This window comes from Haliotis rubra, unplaced genomic scaffold (assembly GCF_003918875.1).
Source record: "Haliotis rubra isolate DU_JTF1 unplaced genomic scaffold, ASM391887v1 Scf195, whole genome shotgun sequence".
NCBI lineage: Eukaryota > Metazoa > Mollusca > Gastropoda > Lepetellida > Haliotidae > Haliotis > Haliotis rubra.
Genome location: NW_025765947.1, coordinates 1,133,151 through 1,154,074, shown reverse-complemented (window position 1 = coordinate 1,154,074; position 20,924 = coordinate 1,133,151). Strand labels below are relative to the sequence as shown.

The 20,924-nt window shown below is 37.5% G+C and overlaps 1 protein-coding gene across 1 annotated transcript in view; it reads right to left on the bottom strand.

Moving 5' to 3' along the window:
• LOC124274848 (spondin-1-like) overlaps positions 1-20,924 on the bottom strand; it is a 129,375-nt gene that overhangs the window by 16,847 nt on the left and 91,604 nt on the right. The window contains exons 4-6 of the mRNA XM_046710214.1: positions 15,664-15,737; positions 5,386-5,544; positions 4,159-4,310 (exon numbers count right to left, since the gene is read on the bottom strand). Coding sequence (XP_046566170.1) covers positions 4,159-4,310; positions 5,386-5,544; positions 15,664-15,737 — 385 coding nt within the window. The remainder of the gene's footprint in view (positions 1-4,158; positions 4,311-5,385; positions 5,545-15,663; positions 15,738-20,924) is intronic.

The window sequence follows — 20,924 nt, the reverse complement described above, 5'->3', positions numbered from 1 at the left end:
AGCTCTACCATCAAAGTGGAATTTACGAGTAGTTTTGATGTTAATTAACAGCCTACATTTTTTTTATGCATGATAGATTTGAAAGGTGACAGCCATTTATCGAAATTATCACAGCTGCCTCGTCTAAAATTTGCAAAATCATTATGAGTGAGTGAGTGAGTGAGCTGGGTTTAACACTAAATAGTGTTCCACTTGTATCACAGTGTGTCAGCTTGATGTGGGAGGGCTGTAGTGGGGCAGCCTAGTGGTTACAGTGTGCTGAAGACCTGGGTTCGATTCCCCACATGGGTACAATGTGTGAAGCCCATTTCTGGTGTCCCCCGCCATGATATTGCTGGAATATTGCTAAAAGTGGCGTAAAACCCCACTCACTCACTCACTCACTGATGTGGGAGGAGAGGGCAAATTGTTGCAGATCTTAGACGCTTACCACTTTGGCATGGTACTGAAAATCCTCGAAACATTATCAGGGCAAATTGGATTAGAACCAATGATCATTGGATTCTAACGCGCCCAAGGGATGCAACTCTGTACAGAAAATTGAGTGAGTGAGTATAGTTTTACGCCACACTCAGCAATATTCCAACTATATGGCGGCGGTCTGTAAGTAATCGAGTCAGGACCAGACAATTCAGTGATCAACAGCATGAGCATCAATCTGCTCAATTGGGAACTGATGACATGTGTCAACCAAGTCAGCGAGCCTGACCACCTGATCCCGCTAGTCGCCTCTTACGACAAGCATGGGTTACTGATGGCTCATTCTAATCCGGACCTTCACGGGTCAAATACTCTATAACACCCAAAAGAAGGAACACACATCATGTTTATCAACATCATAACGCAAAAAACTATCATTCATTTTTTGCAGCACTCTCACTGTCACAGTTGAGAGACGCATATGATGTCAGTCACCATGCAATGGATGACATCACATTCATCCATGATACCTGAATTTATCAGGTAAGCAGAATTTTGCAAAAGGACAACTTGATTAATATTCATCAAATTTATGATATACTTAGTTAAGTATCCGTTTGTCAAGAGAAAAAGCAAGTTTATCATATCCAGAGTTGTATGGGGAAAAAACACTTTTCAAGAAAAGTATTCATAGACAAAGATGAAATCAAAAGATTCCTTTGCTTTGTATCCCATTTAAGTTTGTTTTTCAACCAGCGAGCCAACAGCACCTACTATTATTCATTTTTCAGTCTACACTAAATGTTATTCTCAAAGTTTTCCTTCAGAAGGAAAGACCATCTTGTGGTATCTCTGATGAAAATACAGAACCAACAATAAGAAAATACATTTGATAAATGTTGTAAAACATTCCAAATATCAAAGAAAAGCATAGCTGAACTGGATATCTGTTGAAAATAGTTTCTTTATGGGTCAAGAAGTCAAATGCGGTCAATATTTGGACAGTACAAAAATATAAATTCATATTTCTTCAATGTAAACAGAACCATTGTATATCTTTACGTATCTAAATATCATTATATGGACGTGTTTGTTTAAGGAAAGATGAAAGTCTTTTTTCCCTTGAATGTTTCTTGTGAATGATCCGAATATTTTAAGATCAAAATCAGGACATTGAACCATGCACAGAAAATATTTGTGCAAGGATTCCATGCTCTTTGCAACATAAATACTGCAACACTGAACAGACTGAAACATAAACTGTACAGTACATACTTGCTGTCTATCATCACAACATGGGGGTACCCACTATTGTTGATTATTCAATACCTGTAAGTACCTGTTTCAATGCCCTGACCCTAATTACTACCCACAGCACTTGGTGACATTTCCCTTGAGAATGCCAGGGCCCAAATATAACATTTAGAGTTATCTCCCCTTACTCCCATGACCTTTGTGACCCTTCCACACCCTCATTTGACAAATCTCACCTCATACACAAGTCCTTGTCCATATTAATCAAACAGTGTGCATACTTGTAAGATTTGGGCAAAAAGTCACAGCTGACATTCACAGAGCATGCCGCCATCGCTGACAATCAGTCGACTTGAGAGGGATGCATATTTGTAATTCTGTTCAACACTGGTATGGGAATACTTGTAATTGCAAGAGGGCACCTCTAGTGTTGCTTTGTAGTCAATATTGACACAATGTAGCCACTCGTCCCTCCTTGCTAATTACCTCGGGAACCCCCTGCCACGTGTAAACATCATACTGCTTTCTTCTTAGCTAAATATCAAAACTATTCGCCTATCAACACGTTCACATCTGTGTTACCTTTGCACCAGTCATCATTACTTTATTGAGGCTGACCTGATATTCACTTGACCTGCAACATGTTTTACTTATGAAAAGTTGCCAGGTATTACAAAATACTGTCTTGATAACCTAGCTGTCATATCTCATAATAGAATTTGTATAATTTAATCTCTGTACCTCGGAAGCTTAAAAATGAATTATAAAGTTTTTCCATTAATTTTTCATAACCCATATCTGTCATATCTCATAGCCATTGTAGATTTCGTATAACTTAATCACTGTACTTCGGAAGATTAAAACTGAATTATAAAGTTCTTCCATTAATTCTCCATGACCAGTTGTCATATCTCGTAACCGATGTAGAATTTGTGTAATTTAATTTCTGAACCTGGGCAGCTTAAAAAATGAATTATAAACTTCTTCCATCAATTCTTGATTTCGATTTCCAACACTGTTTCCATTTAAGAGTCAATGTCTTTGTTCTATACTTGACAACTCACTGCAAGATTTATAAGGATTTGCTACAATGACATACTTCAAGAAAAAATACAATGTCATTAAAATAATATCAAGATTTTTAATCTTATATAATTATTTGTATCCTTTCTGTGATTATTTTTCTCATAATATGTACATAAGAACTTGCTATCTTTATTTCAGCATATATGTTTTTCACATCAGATCATTTCATCTTTACCTCAATAGATTTACAAATGAGTAAAGTTAATCTGTCATAAGATTCTGTCATTTAACTTTTGTTAATTTGTCACAGGATGTAAGATCAACTATAAGAAGAATCAGATGTCCTTTACTTCTTGGAGTAGTATTTTTCAACCAACCCAGTTTATTGGTCAGTATAAATCCTTGAACCATAAAACAAAAAGTGGCTTAAGTGAATGATGTTGGTTTGTTGTTTAACGCCACACATGGCAATATTCCATCAATATGACATCGGTCTCTAACACTGTATATTGTATTGTAGAACACACAACCTATAGTGAGACCACATCACCTGCAGGGCTGGTGTTCAGCCGGTGTAAACCGGACATAACTTTCTCCTAGTCATGTCAGTACACTAGTGATGCATGAAGACCTGGATGCACAAGTTGCTCCACACAATGAAGTCCTCTATAGCCAGAGTTGGCCATTCTTGTAGCTAACTACCCATGAAATCAGGAGATATAGACAAGAGCATTATTACATGGCTGGTTGGATTGTACCCAGTTAAAATAACATTTCATATATTCTCTAGGCACACAATGTGAATCATTTTTGTTCCGTTTTATGCATGGCCCTGTGACAGCACTTACATTTCTCGTCTTGTTTTGAGAGATTATTCTCTAAAGGACAACCTATGCATCACTTTTGTACCATTTCAGGTTGTGTTGCTGACAGCATTTAAATGTTTCATCTTGTCTTGAGAGATTATGTTCTAAAGATACACAATATGCATCACTTTGATACAGTTTTATGTTAATGTTACAGACAGAGCCTTATCGTCATGTCTAAGGAGAATATACTCTTAATCACAAGCTATGCTTCATGTTTGCATAAAATCTAATTACGTAACTGATAGCACTTACGTTTATCTTCATGCCTTGAAAGACACAACATGCATCATTTTCATACTGTTACAAGTTTGCACTGCGGACAGCACTTATATTTTTCTTCATTTTTTTGGTGAAGGATTGTACTTTAAATGTGAGTTTTCTACCATCTCAAGTATGAGGATGCAAGCAGCACATGAATTTCTCTTCATGTCTTGAGGGATGATGTTCTGTTAAAACCCAAGTTTTAAGTATGTGTCACAGACAATACTTACATTTCTCTTCCTGCCTTGAGCCAGGGACATACTCTAACAGGACACAGTATGCGTCTTTATTGAAAGTTTTTATGTTTGATGACGAAGACGGCACTTACATTTCTCTTCATGTCTTCTGTGAGGGAACGGGAAGAGCCGTATTCACAGACTTCTCGCACAGCTTCAGACGCGTAACTGCCATAGTCCCAGATACGGTAGTCGTTACTGTGAGAGGCGCCGACGATGTTGGACCAATGCAGAAGAAATGCACCTGGAAAAGTAAATAATAATATAATGAACATATAGATTTTTTCAAGAAAATCATTTGGACTTTGTGCTTAAAATGTCCATGTATGCAGATTTGGTTCTCCACGCTATATGGCTGGAATAATGCTGATGTGACGTAAAACTCAACTTAACCTAGAAACCTAGAGTTATGGCCCCTTAGAAAAACGAAACTGGCAAATTCCATCCTGCACAACATAAATGAATTTAAAGAAAAGCTGTTTATTGAGTGAAAGTCATCTTCAAAGTTATCTTATTCTGTTTAAATGTTCAGTCTAACCATCTTGGTTTATAAAGTAAGTTTCTCTAAGATTTTGGGTCAGTTTTGTGTGGAAGATAAACAATCTTTAATGCATACTGTAGGTATTGACAACATTCAAAGGATCTTAATCTCGGATTTCAACTCATGATGAGCAGATCCTGACACAGACAAAGGGATGCAACTCTACACAACCTGGCGCACTACCTTTGACAACTTTCCACTACAGATTTTGAAAACTATGTATAAACAGACCCTCTGTAATTAATAGGGGCGGTGGGGTAGCCTAGTGATTAAAGCGTTTGCTCGTCACACCTGAGACACGGGATCGATTCCCCACATGGGTACAATGCGTGAAGCCCATTTCTGGTGTCCCCCGCCGTGATATTGCTGGAATATTGCTAAATGCAGCATAAAACCAAACTCACTCACTCACTAATTAACAATATTTCTATATCACTTTAATCAAAGAATTATACAAACAAATTTACATAACAAACACACATGTAGATTTTCTTACCTTCCATTCTTCAAATGTCATAAAATGTTATAATTTCAAATATAACATCTGAGGAAAACATTTTGTCTTCAAAAGAAATGTTATTTGAATACTACTAATTATCCATGTTGTGTATATTTACACAAGAATTCCTGGTCGACATTCCCACAAACCAAATTTTCAGTGCTATTTTCCATCTACATATTTAAAGGGCTTAAAACAATTTTATTTTTTGTAAAAGCCTTTGAATGTCATTGTCTAAATATTTGCTGACTTTTAATGATTGACTCAAACAAAACTTACTGTCTCCGGTGGGGAAGTTTTTGGGATGGGTATGACGTGACCACAGCCCCTTGAATGTGATGACATACTTGGCGTGACCGCAAGCACAGCATTCCTGCTTCTGCTGCAAGTGAGACGGAGCATTCTCCGGAACATTGACCCCAGAATCCTGCTGGGTCACTGAAAATAACACAAGTATTCTTACTGAATAGGTTGCAATTTTTAAGGTGAAAGCAGTTTTTGGAAAGTAGTTCAAGTCAGAGAACACATATATACGTTCATATAGACATTCATAACAGAGCTCTGTTCCACAAAGTGATCTTAGCAATATGATGATCATAAGTCAGTGTTACAGTATGGGAGTTACGATGACCTTAGCACTAAGTTTGCTTTGAAAGCAGTTTTTGGAAAGTAGTTCTAAGTCAGAGAACACATATATACATTCATATTCATAACAGGGCTCTTGTTCTACAAAGTGACCTTAGCGATACAATGATCATAAGTCAGTGTTACAGTATGGGAGTTACGATGACCTTAGCACTAAGTTTGCTTTGTGTAATGTATAAAGTTAAAATACCCACAGACTGAATGCATGATTTCCAGTGTTTGGTTGGGGCTTATATGACACCGAGAGTAATATTTTAGAGCTACTGTAAATATGACAAACACAAACCAGTGGTTGAAAGCATGACAACCACATCATTGGGTCATAATGGCACTCATTCAGTCACAGATTGACACGTCATCATATCCTTATTGTGTAGATCGATGCTCATGCTGTTGATCACTGGATTGTCTGGTCCAGATTTGTTCATTTACAGACTGCCGCCATATTGCTGGAATATTGCTGAGTTTGGCATAATACTAAACTCACTCACTCACTCACAGATTGTGTCCACCCAATCCTCATCATGGTTTTTCCAGCAAGTATAGGGACATATTCTGTTCAGGAACATCCAATGGAGTCATTAACTAGAAGGTTGTATTTAATGACCAAATCTTAGGGTGGGACTAAAAGTATTTAGAAAAAGTATTTTGCTTCTGAACAAATACTTTTTGCTTGAGCTTTACATTTTAGTTTTGGAAAAGGGGTGGTGGGGTAGCCTAGTGGCTAAGGCGTTAGCTTGTCACACCAAGGGCCCGAGTTCGATTCCCTACATGGGTACAATGTGTGAAGCCCACTTCTGGTGTTCCCCTCCGTGATATTGCTGAAATATTGCTAAAAGCAGCATAAAACTAAACTCACTCACTATTTTGGGAAAATATTTATTGGATATGTATGGATATGCTGAAAATATAATTGTTTGTCTTCACCTTTCAGAAAATATAAATGAATGTCTTAGATTACAAAAGTGCTCTGTCTTTCAAATTGACATTAGCACCTACCACCTACACTAAACACAACCTCATTATGTTGTATATGCTATCAAGACAGCGGTAAAATCATGACTGACAGGAATTAATGACGTAAAACTTATCCCCAAATCTTCATTTTCAGTGTTTTAAACAACTGCCACCAACCGAACTCAGGCCACACACGGCTGAAGAAAAACACACCTCGACTGACTGAAACATATCACTGCCAACTTGTTAAAGTCGAACAAATAAATAATTATTTGTCCAAACTTGATTTAATTGACAAGTGTACACGTCACACTAAGCATAAACCTTGTTCCCAGTTGGCTCACAGACAGGTTTCGGCTCAGAGACATATTTCTTACATCAACATGGTCGCCAGATAGAAACAACATGTCATCATATATCTGCATCCTATCTTGCTCGTTTCACTGGCTGTCTCTCTGTAACCTAGTGCAGATGCCGAGATAATCACTCAACTCAACAATCATCCAATCAGTAATTGCTAATACCCCTTTCCTACATCTCTTTCCATTGCTTTATGTGAATGCACCAAAATATATGTATGCAGACTGTATCAGATATCCTGTACAGAACATGATAGTTTCCTTCCAACACATTCAGATAATCAGTGTGGATGATACTTTCCTAAATGTTATCTCCAGTATCTGTGGTCACTAAACCTGAAAAGGAGCAGGGTTATTTAGATGACTGATTCTAATCCCTCCATTGTTAAGTTCAAGATAGACTTTCATTGAGGCCCTGTTTAGGAGATCAAAGGTAACTATGAAGAATTTCTTTGATGTCATGTACACACACTACCTTATCAGACCCTCATCCTGTGGAAAGCATATTAAGTGCACTACACAACAAGTGCATCTGGGTAATCAAAATATTACCTCCTCGCAAAAACTTGTATTTTCAAACAAGTCTTAGATTTTAATGTCTGATAAGGTATGTCATGGTTCATCTCAGGTAGGACAATATACAGCTTTAAAGATAATCCTGGGATACTTAGCAAAAAGTGTTCACATCAAACAGGTTTTATTCAAACTGACTTTTATCGAGCAATCGTTTCTAAGACATTTGATTTATCATATGTCAGTATCTTGAGGTTCTTCCCCCACCAGGGGCGTGGGGTAGCCTAGTGGTTAAAATGTTTGCTTGTCATGCTAAAGACCTGGTTTGATTCCCCACATGGGCACATAGTGTGAAGCCCATTTCTGGTGTCCCTCGCCGTGATATTGCTGGAATATTGATAAAGGCGGCATAAAACCTAACTCACTCACTCCCTCTAGTCCTACCACACCCAACCACCTATGAACAGTCCAGTCTGTACAAATTTCTTTCAGGGAAGTGGGGCAGCTGGGTGGTTAAGGCATTCGCTTGTCATGCCAAAGACCCAGGTAGACTGTGTTAAGCCTATTTCTGGTGTTCCCCGCCGTGGTAGTCATAGAATATTGCTAAAATCAGTGTGAAACCTTGATAATTGTTTCACTTAGCAAACATCACAACAGCTACAGAAGCATTTGTTGTCCTGTTTTTATAAATTTTGCTCCAGATGATTAGAACCTCTTAGTTCTCATAATTACTGTTAGTTGGTTTGTTGTTTAACGCCGCACACAGCAATATTCCAGCTATATGGCAATGGTCTGTAAATAATCAAGTCAGGACCAGACAATCCAGTGATCAACAGCATGAGCATTGATCTACACAACTGGAATACAATGACATGTGACAACCAAGTCAGCAAGCCTGACCATCCAATCCCGTTAGTCGCCTCTTATGTCAGAATTACTGGCCCTGATAAAATAATTTATGGCATTTGTCCAGTACGCCATCATATTTGCCTGTGTTGTCCAGACAGTAATTCTGCATTGGACCCCAATAACATAGGGCAAGATGGCCCAGATACCAATATTCTGATATTTTGTTGAAAACTTGTCTAACATGCTTCATACTGTAACCCCAAGATCTGACAAAAGAGTTCCAAGGTTTGTTGTTCTCAAATAGAACTCTAAAAAATGACTTCTGAAACCAACATGGGTGGTATGTGTACTTCAATACAATGTTCTGCAGGTCTACACAAGCAAACAGCTCATTAAAAGCCTATCATTTACCAGTTCCGGAGATATTCACTGGGTAACCTTTTAAACATTAATCCACCATTCAGGGAAGAAACATGGAGGTTCTTGTTTCTTTTCATTGGCTCCACAAGATGCTATTTCCAACCTGAGACAACACGCAGCAGTAGGCACAGATATGGGCAGTTAATGTCGGTGCAGGTCTTGTCGCTCTCACTCAGATATAAGTGATCTCTCTCTCTTCCTGGCAGAATAGCTTTCCTTCCTGAACATAATTCTGTTGTTCATACCAACACAATCACTACTCTTTTTGTCATTTTACCTTCATATGTACCCTAAATCTCTTCCAACTTAATTAAATATTTCTCCTCTCTATCTCACACTTCCTCCCTCCCTGGGGCGGTGGGGTAGCATGGTGGTTAAGGTGTTAGCTCGTCATGCCGAGGACCGGGTTCGATTCCCCACATGGGCACAATGTGTGAAACCCATATCTGGTTTTCCCTCCGCAATATTGCTGGAACATTGCTAAAAGCGGCGTAAAACTAAACTCACTCACTCCTCCCTCCTTCTCTCTTTCTCACTCTCCTCTGTCTCTCACTCTCTCCTAATCTCACTTTGCCTCTCTCACTCTCCAACCCCTCTCTCTCACACTTTCCAACTCTTCTCCCCTTTTCCTTCTCTCTCTCTTTCTATTTCCTTCTCTCCCCTTCTATCTCACTCTTCCCTCCTCTCTCCACAGACCATAAAGGCAGATGCTCTCTCTCTCTCCTCTCTCTCTCCTTTTCTCTCTCTCTTCTCTCTCTCTCTCTCTCCTCTCTCTCCCTCTCTCCCTCCTCCCTCCCTCTCTCTCTCTCTCTCTCTCTCTCTCTCTCTCTCTCTCTCTCTCTCTCTCTCTCTCTCTCTCTCTTCTCTCTCTTGGGGGTTGTGAGTTATTCCTGTAGGATGGTATTTCAGTGGTCTATCACTAAACAACCAACATACATCAGAACTACCACAAGCAACCACATACACTTGCCTGCACATGGCTATATAAGGGAAATAATCCTGTACACAACATTACACTCCATTCCACCTCACTAAGGCCTAACACTTCACTCCCTACACAGTCTTTCCCCTACACTAAATTTCAACAAAACCAAACAAAACAAAATTGTCTGCGATATGTGCAGAGAAAGCATATTCTCCTCCATGTCAAAGTCATATCTTGGCTAAGGAGGGGAGCTAAAAACCTGGCTTCAATGAGGAAATTCACAGCCGAAATTCCTTCTGCCAACCTGTGGATCATTTCAACTACAGCTGTTTAAACTGTTTGTGGGCAGCGTCTACTCCAACAGAACTTATTTATTTACACTGCTATATTGATTTCAGGAAATTACATAGATATGTCTCTCTCTGCCAGATAGTTTAAACAACATACCAAAACAGCAAGGAGCAACTTTCACCAGCTTAAATGTTTACGCAATTTCCGAGATGCTGAAAACCATTCAGACTTAAGCCTACTCCTACATGCACATCCCATGACTCACGCCCAGAATCCCCAAAAATAGTCCATCTTAAGAAAGTAATTTTTAACTTATGTCATGCAATCTTTACCAGAATGATTTCAACTTCAGAGATGACGAAGAGATCAGTAGGTGGATATTTTCCCACAGTATGCAGTTATGCATGAAGCAAACATTACACGCAAACCTACAGAGAACAAAACCTATAGGTTGTGACTGCAACCATTACAGTTAATTTGACAAATTCTTGAATAAATTTTTCAGACCCCACGTAAGTCGCCTTCTACTTTAAATTTTCCTATCATACAAATATTCTCAGGATCTATCTATTTATATCAGCTGCTCAGGTAAGAGGTATTCCGCCCTAACATTTTTCAAAATCCTGACCCTCTAAGGGAGACAATCATTTTTTGTTTAATCGTAAACATCATTACGAGATTTTCTGAAAAGGATCTGGGGTTTATCACATGAGAACTGAAATCATCGAACAGCATGGTTTAGCGTAGCTATAGACTTCATCGCCTTGCATATCTCGAGGAACAGCAGTCTGCATTATCAGCCCAGCAGGATGAATCCTCACTATGAAACCATCGGGTGATATAAGTATTTATCGCATACCCGTGTGGTTCAACTATATACCGCCCTATGATCTGTCACAGATAAAGCACACTTACCTGCTCAGCAAGATATGAATAAGCAGATTTTTCTGTGGCAATTACAGAGTTTTCAGTTTCCATACCCCACAAAGCAGAGATGACATGTTTATTTCAAGAGCATAGGAAGATGGGATCTGGACAAACCAGGCTTTGACAAGACGAAACAAATTACACGCTTGCGTCTTTACACAGCTTGGGGCTGATTGAAAGACATCGACGAAAAAAAATATGTTTGGGGGAGTATTTCAGGGATCTGATCCATTCCCACAACTTACTAATATGACATGATGTAGGTTTGTCTGCGTCGTGGTGAGATATTATACAGAGATTGGCCTGTCAGATCATGTATATTACGAATCTATTGACAGTGGCAAACTCCCACTGAGAACTGCAAGGTGGGAACATGCTTTACTAACTAAATTTGACTGTGATATCATCTCATAAATGTCTACAATTTCAATGCAAATATGATTACCCTGTGTGCAGTATTGAGTATCTCATTAAACAGATATGCCCAAACAGACACTTGCGTTTTTTAAACACAACTGAAATGTTTTGGTACTTGAATTGATGGGAAAATAGAAAGTCAATAATTTCTTTGGACAATGAAACCATTGTGATGGAAGATTGTGTATGTTTGGGGTTTCCTTATGATTCTGTAAGAATGTCTAATTTACCAGTTCTAACATTTCCAGTGGGTGAATATCTTTTCCCTTTTGATTGTCCCTTGCAAAACAGAGTGTTTGTTGATTTCATGGCCATATTCTAGGATGAGGAATAGATTGATACCTCAAGCTCACTTCAATGTCATTGTAGAGAGTGTGAGTGAGTGAGTGAGTGAGTGAGTGAGTGAGTGAGTGAGTGAGTGAGTGAGTGAGTGAGTGAGTGAGTGAGTGAGTGAGTGAGTGAGTGAGTGAGTGAGTGAGTGAGTGAGTGAGTGAGTGAGTGAGTGAGTGAGTGAGTGAGTGAGTGAGTGAGTGAGTGAGTGAGTGAGTGAGTGAGTGAGTGAGTGAGTGAGTGAGTGAGTGAGTGAGTGAGTGATGTTGGAGCAAAACCAAAATGGATGCAAGTTTTAGGTGTTTACCAATTCTTTGAAACTCACAAACACCGATATGGTTCTGACAACCTAGGAACAAGGGACACAACTCTGCACAGTGAGTTCCAGTGCCTCCATCAGTTGGGCACTCCATGTCTCAACATCACATATAAAGTCAACATAACTAATATCATAATCATAATATTCATCCTGGATTAGTTCCAAATTTAAAACGCATCACAAAAATATGCTACACTACTACCTTGAAACAGAATTCAACTGCCTCCATGGTGTTAGAGTGTCCACCCAACGGAAGGTCATGGGTTTGATCCATGGACATGTCATACCAAAAGATGTTAAAATATGGTACTTGTTGGTCCCTGTCTGGCGCTCGGCATTAATGGGTACAACAAGGACTGGTCGGCTCGGAGTCAGTATAATGTGTCTGAGTGGGGTATTCATGCTTCACTGTGGCATGGTATCTCAGTGAGCTTGCACTATAAAACCAGCTTATGTCTGGGCTAGTACAAGCAGCCACACATACACACGCATGCATGTCGTCATATGAGTGAAATATTCTTAAGTATGACATTAAACCCCATTTCACTGCACCACCACCACTGAAACAGAATTCTTCCATTATTAATTATCATCAAATCGACTTTACATATCTTCAATGTGCACTCACTGAATATATTATTGAGATAATTTCTTGATTCTAGTTTTCTAAAACATTATTTGATGGTGTACTTGCCACCCCATTAAAATCCTATATCAGATTAACATCCATCTTTATATTCATTCAAGCCTATTGCTTGAAGAAGACAAAATTGTAATCAGGATTACTTTTCTGAGTTAAATGTACCCAAAACAGGTCAAAGTTTTGTTGCATCTCAAGATTTGTCCTTTATGATAAACTTTATGATATGACGTCAAAGTTCGGCCAAGCCACATCAAAGCTGAGAGTACCCTTGCTACAAGAATGTAATACACACAAAGAGACGATCGTCTTCACGACAACCATTACATGACAGACGATATTAATTTTTTCCACGTTCTTGCGTTGGCAGGTTTTAACTGACTACAAGTCATTTTTACATGCTCCATAAATTACCTGGGTTTCTTAAGACGAGGCAAGAAATTAGCTAATAATTTTATAGTATCAGGCTGATCTAACTCACATGTCAAGTTCAAGTCAGTGAAGGACTAAAGGTATATATGATCGACAGAGGTCCTGTGAGTACATCAATGAGTACTAAAATATACATCACACCGAACCAGTATCACATCACTGCATACATTTGCAGTTTACCAAGATGAAGGGATATGGTAATTTGCTTTTTCAGTCACAATGCTTATCATTGAATCAGGGATTATCCAAGCCTAGTGTTACTGGCAGGCAATTGGGAAAAAAGTTATTGTGTCCTAAATTGAGATTTTTTAAAGTTGTTCTTTCCAAAACTCTAAAATATTTTTACATTGTAAATTTTTTACATTTTGAGACTGTATGCAATATATTAACATACAATTAGCATGGTGGGTGAGCTGCCTAAGGTGCTGCGCTAGAAAGCGAAACGTGCCTGGATCGATCCCCACTGGTTACCAGGTGTAAAAACATAGCAGCTAACATTACTTGCAGGCTCTTTCAGTGTTGTCACAACCCCTAGAGTGCAGTACACAACCCTGTACACTTTAAATAACCCACTCATTCGATGGTAGGTGACCAGATGGTGGACACACGAACACGTGCAGACACCTAGTTACGGGTATAGTAAGGTGCAGTATCATTGGACAAAATACTGTGACTATGTGTCCCAGTTAACTCAGCTGCAAATGGGTACCTTGTGAGGATGAGGCTGTGTGATAACTCGCTGTGCCTAACAGGCTGCATGAGTTGAATACTCCCCAGGGAGCTGAGTTGGATAAAACAATGCCAGAAAAAGACCCGTTGATCAAGAGAACACTCCAGCGCCTTGAGCATGTACTAATTGCTTGGATATGTGTGCTATATAATATCTATCATCAAGCATTAAAACCTGATCTTTATTGGTGGTGTTCTCATAAAAATACATAATGGTTACCACTGCAAAACCAAACAATTAGTCATTAGTTATTACAGGTACATAGATTTGGAAATTTATCATTCCAGTTTAGGGGTGATGGGGTAGCTTAGTGGTTAAAGTGTCTGCTCGTCATGCCAAAGACCAAGGTTCGAATCCCCACACGGGTACAATGTGTATAACCCATTTCTGGTGTCCCCAGCCATGATATTGCTGGAATATTGCTGAAAGGGGCGTAAAACAATACTCACTTACTCACTCTGGTTTAGCAATTTTGTCCTCAAAGCAAACCTACGAACCTTCCTGTTGACTGATCCTTGTGTTGCAAAGACAGATTTGTTTTGCATAAGGGTGTAAAACAGAATAAATATGTATTATTGTTTAGATTCTACAAAAACATAAACACAAGTCCAGTGTTTAATAGTTCATTAACAGCAGCCACATACAAAAATTAGATAATCTATTTTTACATTTTCTTCATTTCTGACTTAGAGAGGTTTCAAACCTGCCATTTGTAAGTATTCTCTTATCACAGCAGCGATAATTATTGGTCTGAATAGAAATCAGCGGTACCTAGTAACGATTCACACTACTGTGACACATTTCCGGACTCAGTCTTACATAGAAGACTCCCTATAAACAAGGATATCCTATCCGGAGAAAAAGCTCTCTACCTTTTGTCAAAAATATGAATTGTGCTACGATATCGATTTATCACCTGTCTGATATTATCTGACTTCACTGTCATTTTTTTCAACATTCCATTTGTATGCCATAATTTATCACCATGAACATCATCATCAACATCGTCATCTACGTCATCATGCTTCAGCAACTCCGTCAGCACTTCACTGATGTTTCAGAAAAAATGAATCAATGGTTTATGTTTATGCTGTTCCAGAAACTGTGCATCAGTGCTTTATTTCAAACACTGCATCAGTGCATTCTTCTGCTCCAGTGCCTCTACATCCAAGGGTCATCTGATGCTCTGCAATCTTGTACCTCTATGTGTTTGCTGTATGCTTGTGAGTTTATATACATGACACATCCTGAACTTAAACTCTATTGTTCATTGATGTCAACAATCCAATTGTCATGTTGACAATATGGTTCAACATTGAAATTTAATGCTGACAACAGAAACATGATGACACTAGAATTACTTTGAATCAAAAGCCTGTATGAATATGAAGCACTAGATCAACTGAAGAGAGCACCTTATTGGTTCTTTATCATAAGTGTACTGGCACTACAACACTGCAAGAACATCAAATGAGATTTTGTACTCACTTTCCTCACAGTTCTACATTAACACTACAACACTACAAGAACACTAAATAAGACTATGTTCTCACTTTCTTCTGTCCTACATTAACACTACAACACTACAAGAACACTAAATGAGACTATGTTCTCACTTTCTTCTGTCCTACATTAACACTACAACACTACAAGAACACTAAATGAGACTAATGACTTACTTTCCTCTGTCCTACAATAACACTTAAAGACTACAAGAACACTAAATGAGACTATGTACTTTCCTCCACTGTCCTACATTAATACTACAACACTACAAGAACACTAATTGGACTATGTACTCACTTTCCTCACAGACCACCTTGACCAAGGGGCCACTGTCCTTGTACCAGATCCGAGATGACTCGATGACTGTAGTCCTGAAACCATACAACACAATGGTTATCTGTGACATCCATATGGAAATTCATTTCAAATGGCTGCTGTTTTTCTGGAAAAAGAACCATACAGGCAGAAATATTTCTGATTTGATCCTTCACATTTTTTTCTTTTTTGCTCTCATACAGACACTTAAATCCACTAACATGTGTATTTGGATAAAATAAAAAATAAAATAAAATAAAAAATAAAATAAAATAAAATAAAATAAAATAAAATAAAATAAAATAAAATAAAATAAAAATAAATAAATAAATAAAATAAAATAAAATAAATAAATAAATAAATAAATAAATAAATAAATAAATAAATAAATAAATAAATAAATAAATAAATAAATAAATAAATAAATAAAATAAAATAAAATAAATCTCACTTCCACTTTTGAAAACTTTGGATGTTAACTCAACAATTTTGCTATTATGGCCTAACAGTTCTTCAGCTGGTTAAGGTGTAAATCAGGTAAGATTAACTTGTCAACAGTGATGTGAGAGACATGTCTGAACACAAAACAACAACACAATAAACACAATTGAGGCACACTTGGTGAATCCCAAGGCCTAAATCTGCCAATCTTTGCATTGAATGTTCTCAAGTGCAACAATCCCGCTATGACGACACTTCAGGTGGACCCCCTCAAGTCAGTCTCAATTTTAAATAATTCATTATTTTTAAAAATCATAAATGACAGGTCTGCTGTGGCATATATTTACAGGTCATGGCAGTCTTTGCCTCATGGTCATGCTTTGTTTGTTTGTTTTTAAAAAAATATGTCTTAAACAAACAACAATTCAAAAGCAATCGTCTGCCATACATTCTAGACATTTTTCAAAACATTCCACGACTAGGACAATTTTGAAACAGCACAGCATCTATTATTTTTAAAATTTAAAATATGTGTAATCACGTTGACTTCAAAACAAAAGTTCACCAAAAAGAGACATAGTATGAACATTTTAGGTGAATTTTCAACAAAAATAGCTTGTTCTGAATAGAGAATTTCCACATCTTGTCATCAAGAATATGACTGGAATTTTATCACAAGTGACAAGCATAACAACAGAAAGAAATTCATTTCTTTAACCATGGCCCCAGCTCGAGAATGTCCTCTACCCTGTATGTAAATGTTCATCACAAGGGTGGTCCATCAGACTAGCATCCCAGCAAGCAACAATATTGCTCCCAGGTTATCACAAAGTATCGCTGTTAGGTCAGGGATGACTGAATCAATGTGACACCATTTTTGTTGTTAATCTTCCAGGAAATCACCACTGAGCATCTCTTCACTACTTCAACTAATATCAACTGACAGATTTTTTAAAAGGAGAAATTAAACACGCTGACATAATACGACAACCGAGGATGCGAGTATCACGTGTATGTGAGAAAAGCTTAAGTAGTGTGTACATTACTATATGATAAGCCAATGGAACGGTAGATAATACCTGTGTAATGTTTATCTTTGTTCAGTGAACACATTCAACACACCATATCTACCACGATTAGCCAGATACTCTCTCAACAGCCATGGTGCTCAAGTGTCTGAAATAACACAATTTTGTTCCTTCACTCCGTCCATCTTGTTTAAAGAGGGCTATAATTTGTGAAGTTACACCACACAAACGAAGAAATAAATAAACAGAAGACCAAAGTCTATATAATTAGGAAATGGCATCCAAGGTATTGAATGTTTCTTGTCTAACAGTAAACTGCAATGTTATATTTTGACAAAACTTTGAGCACCAAAGATCATGTTCTCATATTTTGTTATCTTCTACATTTAATCAATTACATTGATTGGTATCAAAATAACAAATAATTATAAAATTTTGCAAATTCAGCAGTCTAAACAAACACACTGTACATCTATTAGGCCCAACCTTTGATATTTTGAGATGATCAGAAATATTTATCATCTTAACTTTCTCTACTGTCTAGCCTCTTAAACACACCACAGTATTTCCTACCATAAGAAACCTTTTGGCAAGAACTGTTTGTTTGCAATGAAGAGTGAGAGCGAAAGCTTCACAAGGTTCACAACATGTTTCATCCATGTTTATTTAACTTTGAAAAGTTCACAACTGCAGGTTTCCGTTCTTAAAAAAATATTTTAGATAAATTTCAACAGTTTCGACTTTTTATCAAAGAGTTGAATTATGTATATTTTTAAAGAGAAAACTTTTGAAGACATTCACAAAATATAGCAATTCTGCTCAATGACGTTATCACCAGTCCAGGCGTCAGTGATAGGTAGACGCACGTCAGTAAGTACTTGGTTCACGGGGAAACACGAGTCTGCATTAGTATGTGATAACAGTATGTGATAACACAATGAGATAATAAGGAATCAGGATTAGATATGGAGGGATGCCAGGAGTTATAAGGAAGTCTGCAAGCAATATCATTCTACATCATCGTGTCTCCGCAGCTCTGGTGATAAATATGTCTGATTATTTGTACTAAAGACACCCATCTGGTTCTTTTCAGTATGCTTAAGTGGTATTTCTGTAGTTCTGTAGAATCGTTGAAAACAGGATTAATGTATGGATTTCAACTTCTATATTCTTTCAGATTAAGAAGGGATTGGGTAGTCAGGCTCGCTGACTTGGTTGACATGTCATCGTATCCCAATTACATATATCGATGCTCATGATGTTGACCACTGGATTGTCTGTTCCCGACTTGATTAACTTCAAATAAAGAAGTTGTTATCCATAAGATTTGTTTTGTAAAACAAACTTCAAAATTAAGAATTGCTTCATAAATGTACACTAGCTCTATACATCGTATTGAAAGAATAAAGAATAGAAGTCGATTCTGTCAAGATTGTTCTTTTCAGTCACAAACTACACAAGCACAATGCTCACTGTCTTGAGAAAATAATCTTCTGATATTCTGTATTTGGATTCCATATCCCCAGTATCAGTGCTTGTCATGACATGACTGTGTGGTTACAATGTGTTACAGGTCCACTAGGCCTCACTATACCCTATGATTCAGATTGATGCTCATGCTATCAACCACTGGTTTGCCAGTTCAAATTTGATTAATTAATAATCAGTATGTTACAACTGGAATATTGCTCACAGCAGCATAAAACAATATTCGACCTTTGATTAATAATCCTTGTTGGTACAGTTCCCTAATGACTATCAATACATGGATTCTTGTTCAACTTCATCAACATAAGACCTAAGGTAACCCACATTATAGCTTTAAGACTAGACTTGCACAAGTCTCTAAGGTAAAAATGAATAGTTTAAATGATATTTTCTAAAAAGTAATAAATAACAGACTAGTACTGTCCGCTGATCAGACTTGCCTCCTCAAAGGATAGAATGACTGACTATACATCCATGGGCTAAGCATTCAGTACAGCCTTGGAGCAAGGCTTCTTTAACACCTCAATTGACAATTTCCCTCGTTTTAGGAAACTACTCCCAGCATCCCTTGCAACCAAAACCGACACTTCAACCCTACTTGAACAGCCCATTGAATACTTAAGAAAGGATATTTCAGGGGATACCTAATATTAGCATAGAAATTGGACATTCCATTGTGATATTTTATGAGTTGACGTGTTGTCAGAGAAATATGTTAGAAGAGCTGTATAATCCTCACAACTATAGGGCTGACATGCTTTACAACCAAGACACCAAAACCTCAGGGTTTAGGAAACACTTAGGCTAACAGTTAGTCTCTGAAATGAACATATTTACAGAAAAACGGTTCCTAAATTATAATCATAAAATATGACTTTCTTCATTTCCATAAACTCTAGACTCTAGACATATTCCAGACTTACATGGCTTTTTTGGATATACTTGTTTAAGGGTCTGTATGACAGACAGGAAACAGTCTTCAGTGACCATTTTCAGACTGATGTACACCTTTGTTGGAATATGACAGAAATATGTGACATTTATTAACTGATGACAATATGATATACTCCCTTAACAGTTGGTTGAGAAAATATTCATTGAAGGAAAACATCAATTGTGAATAGTTTTCATGTTGTGTTTTCTGTGCAAACGATTAGATTCTCAACACGTTCAAATTCTGAACAAAAGTTGCACTTAAATTGACCTGTTGACAAGGAAAAATTTGTGGACACAAAATGGATGTATTTTGCAGCCCAGGAATTTGTTTTTGTTTTTGTTTTGAATACACTGTTTCAAACAGCTGTCGTGACATATAACATGACTACAACATCGCTGCAACATCACTGCAACAATGCAGCTTTGTGTGAAGGTGATGAGGGAGTATGGGGAAATCTGTAGGCAACATCATTCTGTGTCTTGAAGATTGGCGTAAAAAATACAAGAATAATTAATCACAGGAAATAGCTTATGTCGCTTTTCTTTAACTGACTGACTCAGCGGTAATGTTTAAAAGTTACATTGCAGGAAACATGATAATATTATTCGTATCAGGACACATTGTAATCACTGTATAAAGTTTATACAGGCCCTCTTTTTTGTTTCTATTATTGTGCTTACTTAAAACTCATCAAGACCGATGATAAAGTCTTTTCTTTATAGCCTTTGAAAGAATTTTGTTGCAAATGAAATGTTAAGCAAGTTTACATCAATTAGAATTTGAAATTTGAAAATAATTTCTTAAAAACATTAAGCTTTGAGTTTATATGTCTAATTTGCAATATGCCCAAAGTCTGTAACATAATCAGTATCAAATTCTACTTATCTATAAATGAAAAATGCCTGAGTATGAAATTTTCAAAATGGCTGCCATGTCTGTACGTCTTTGAGATTTAATTTCTGGGATGGTGAATACAATCTGCATTAGACTAATGCTTAGTCTCTGAATATATATAAGTTTGATAGTAACAAACAAGCCCATTTAAACTGAAAAGGAGCCCTAGGGAGACCAGAGATTCTAGGGAGACCAGAGATTGCTTTATTTAGGGCTTAAGCACTGCAGAGAGGGCTTGGCAGTAGGGAAAATAATGTGGTTCAGGGACTGTGAGACAGACTAAGTCTGCATGTTCAAGAGTCACTGCATTATAGTTATGTTCCCTTACAGACCTCAGAACATTTATTTAATAAAACATCACCCCACCCATCCCCCTTTCCTCTATGTCTACACCCTTTTTCTCAACACTATCAGACCCTTCAGGGTTTCTTAACACATGAGCGTTCCCTTAGAAT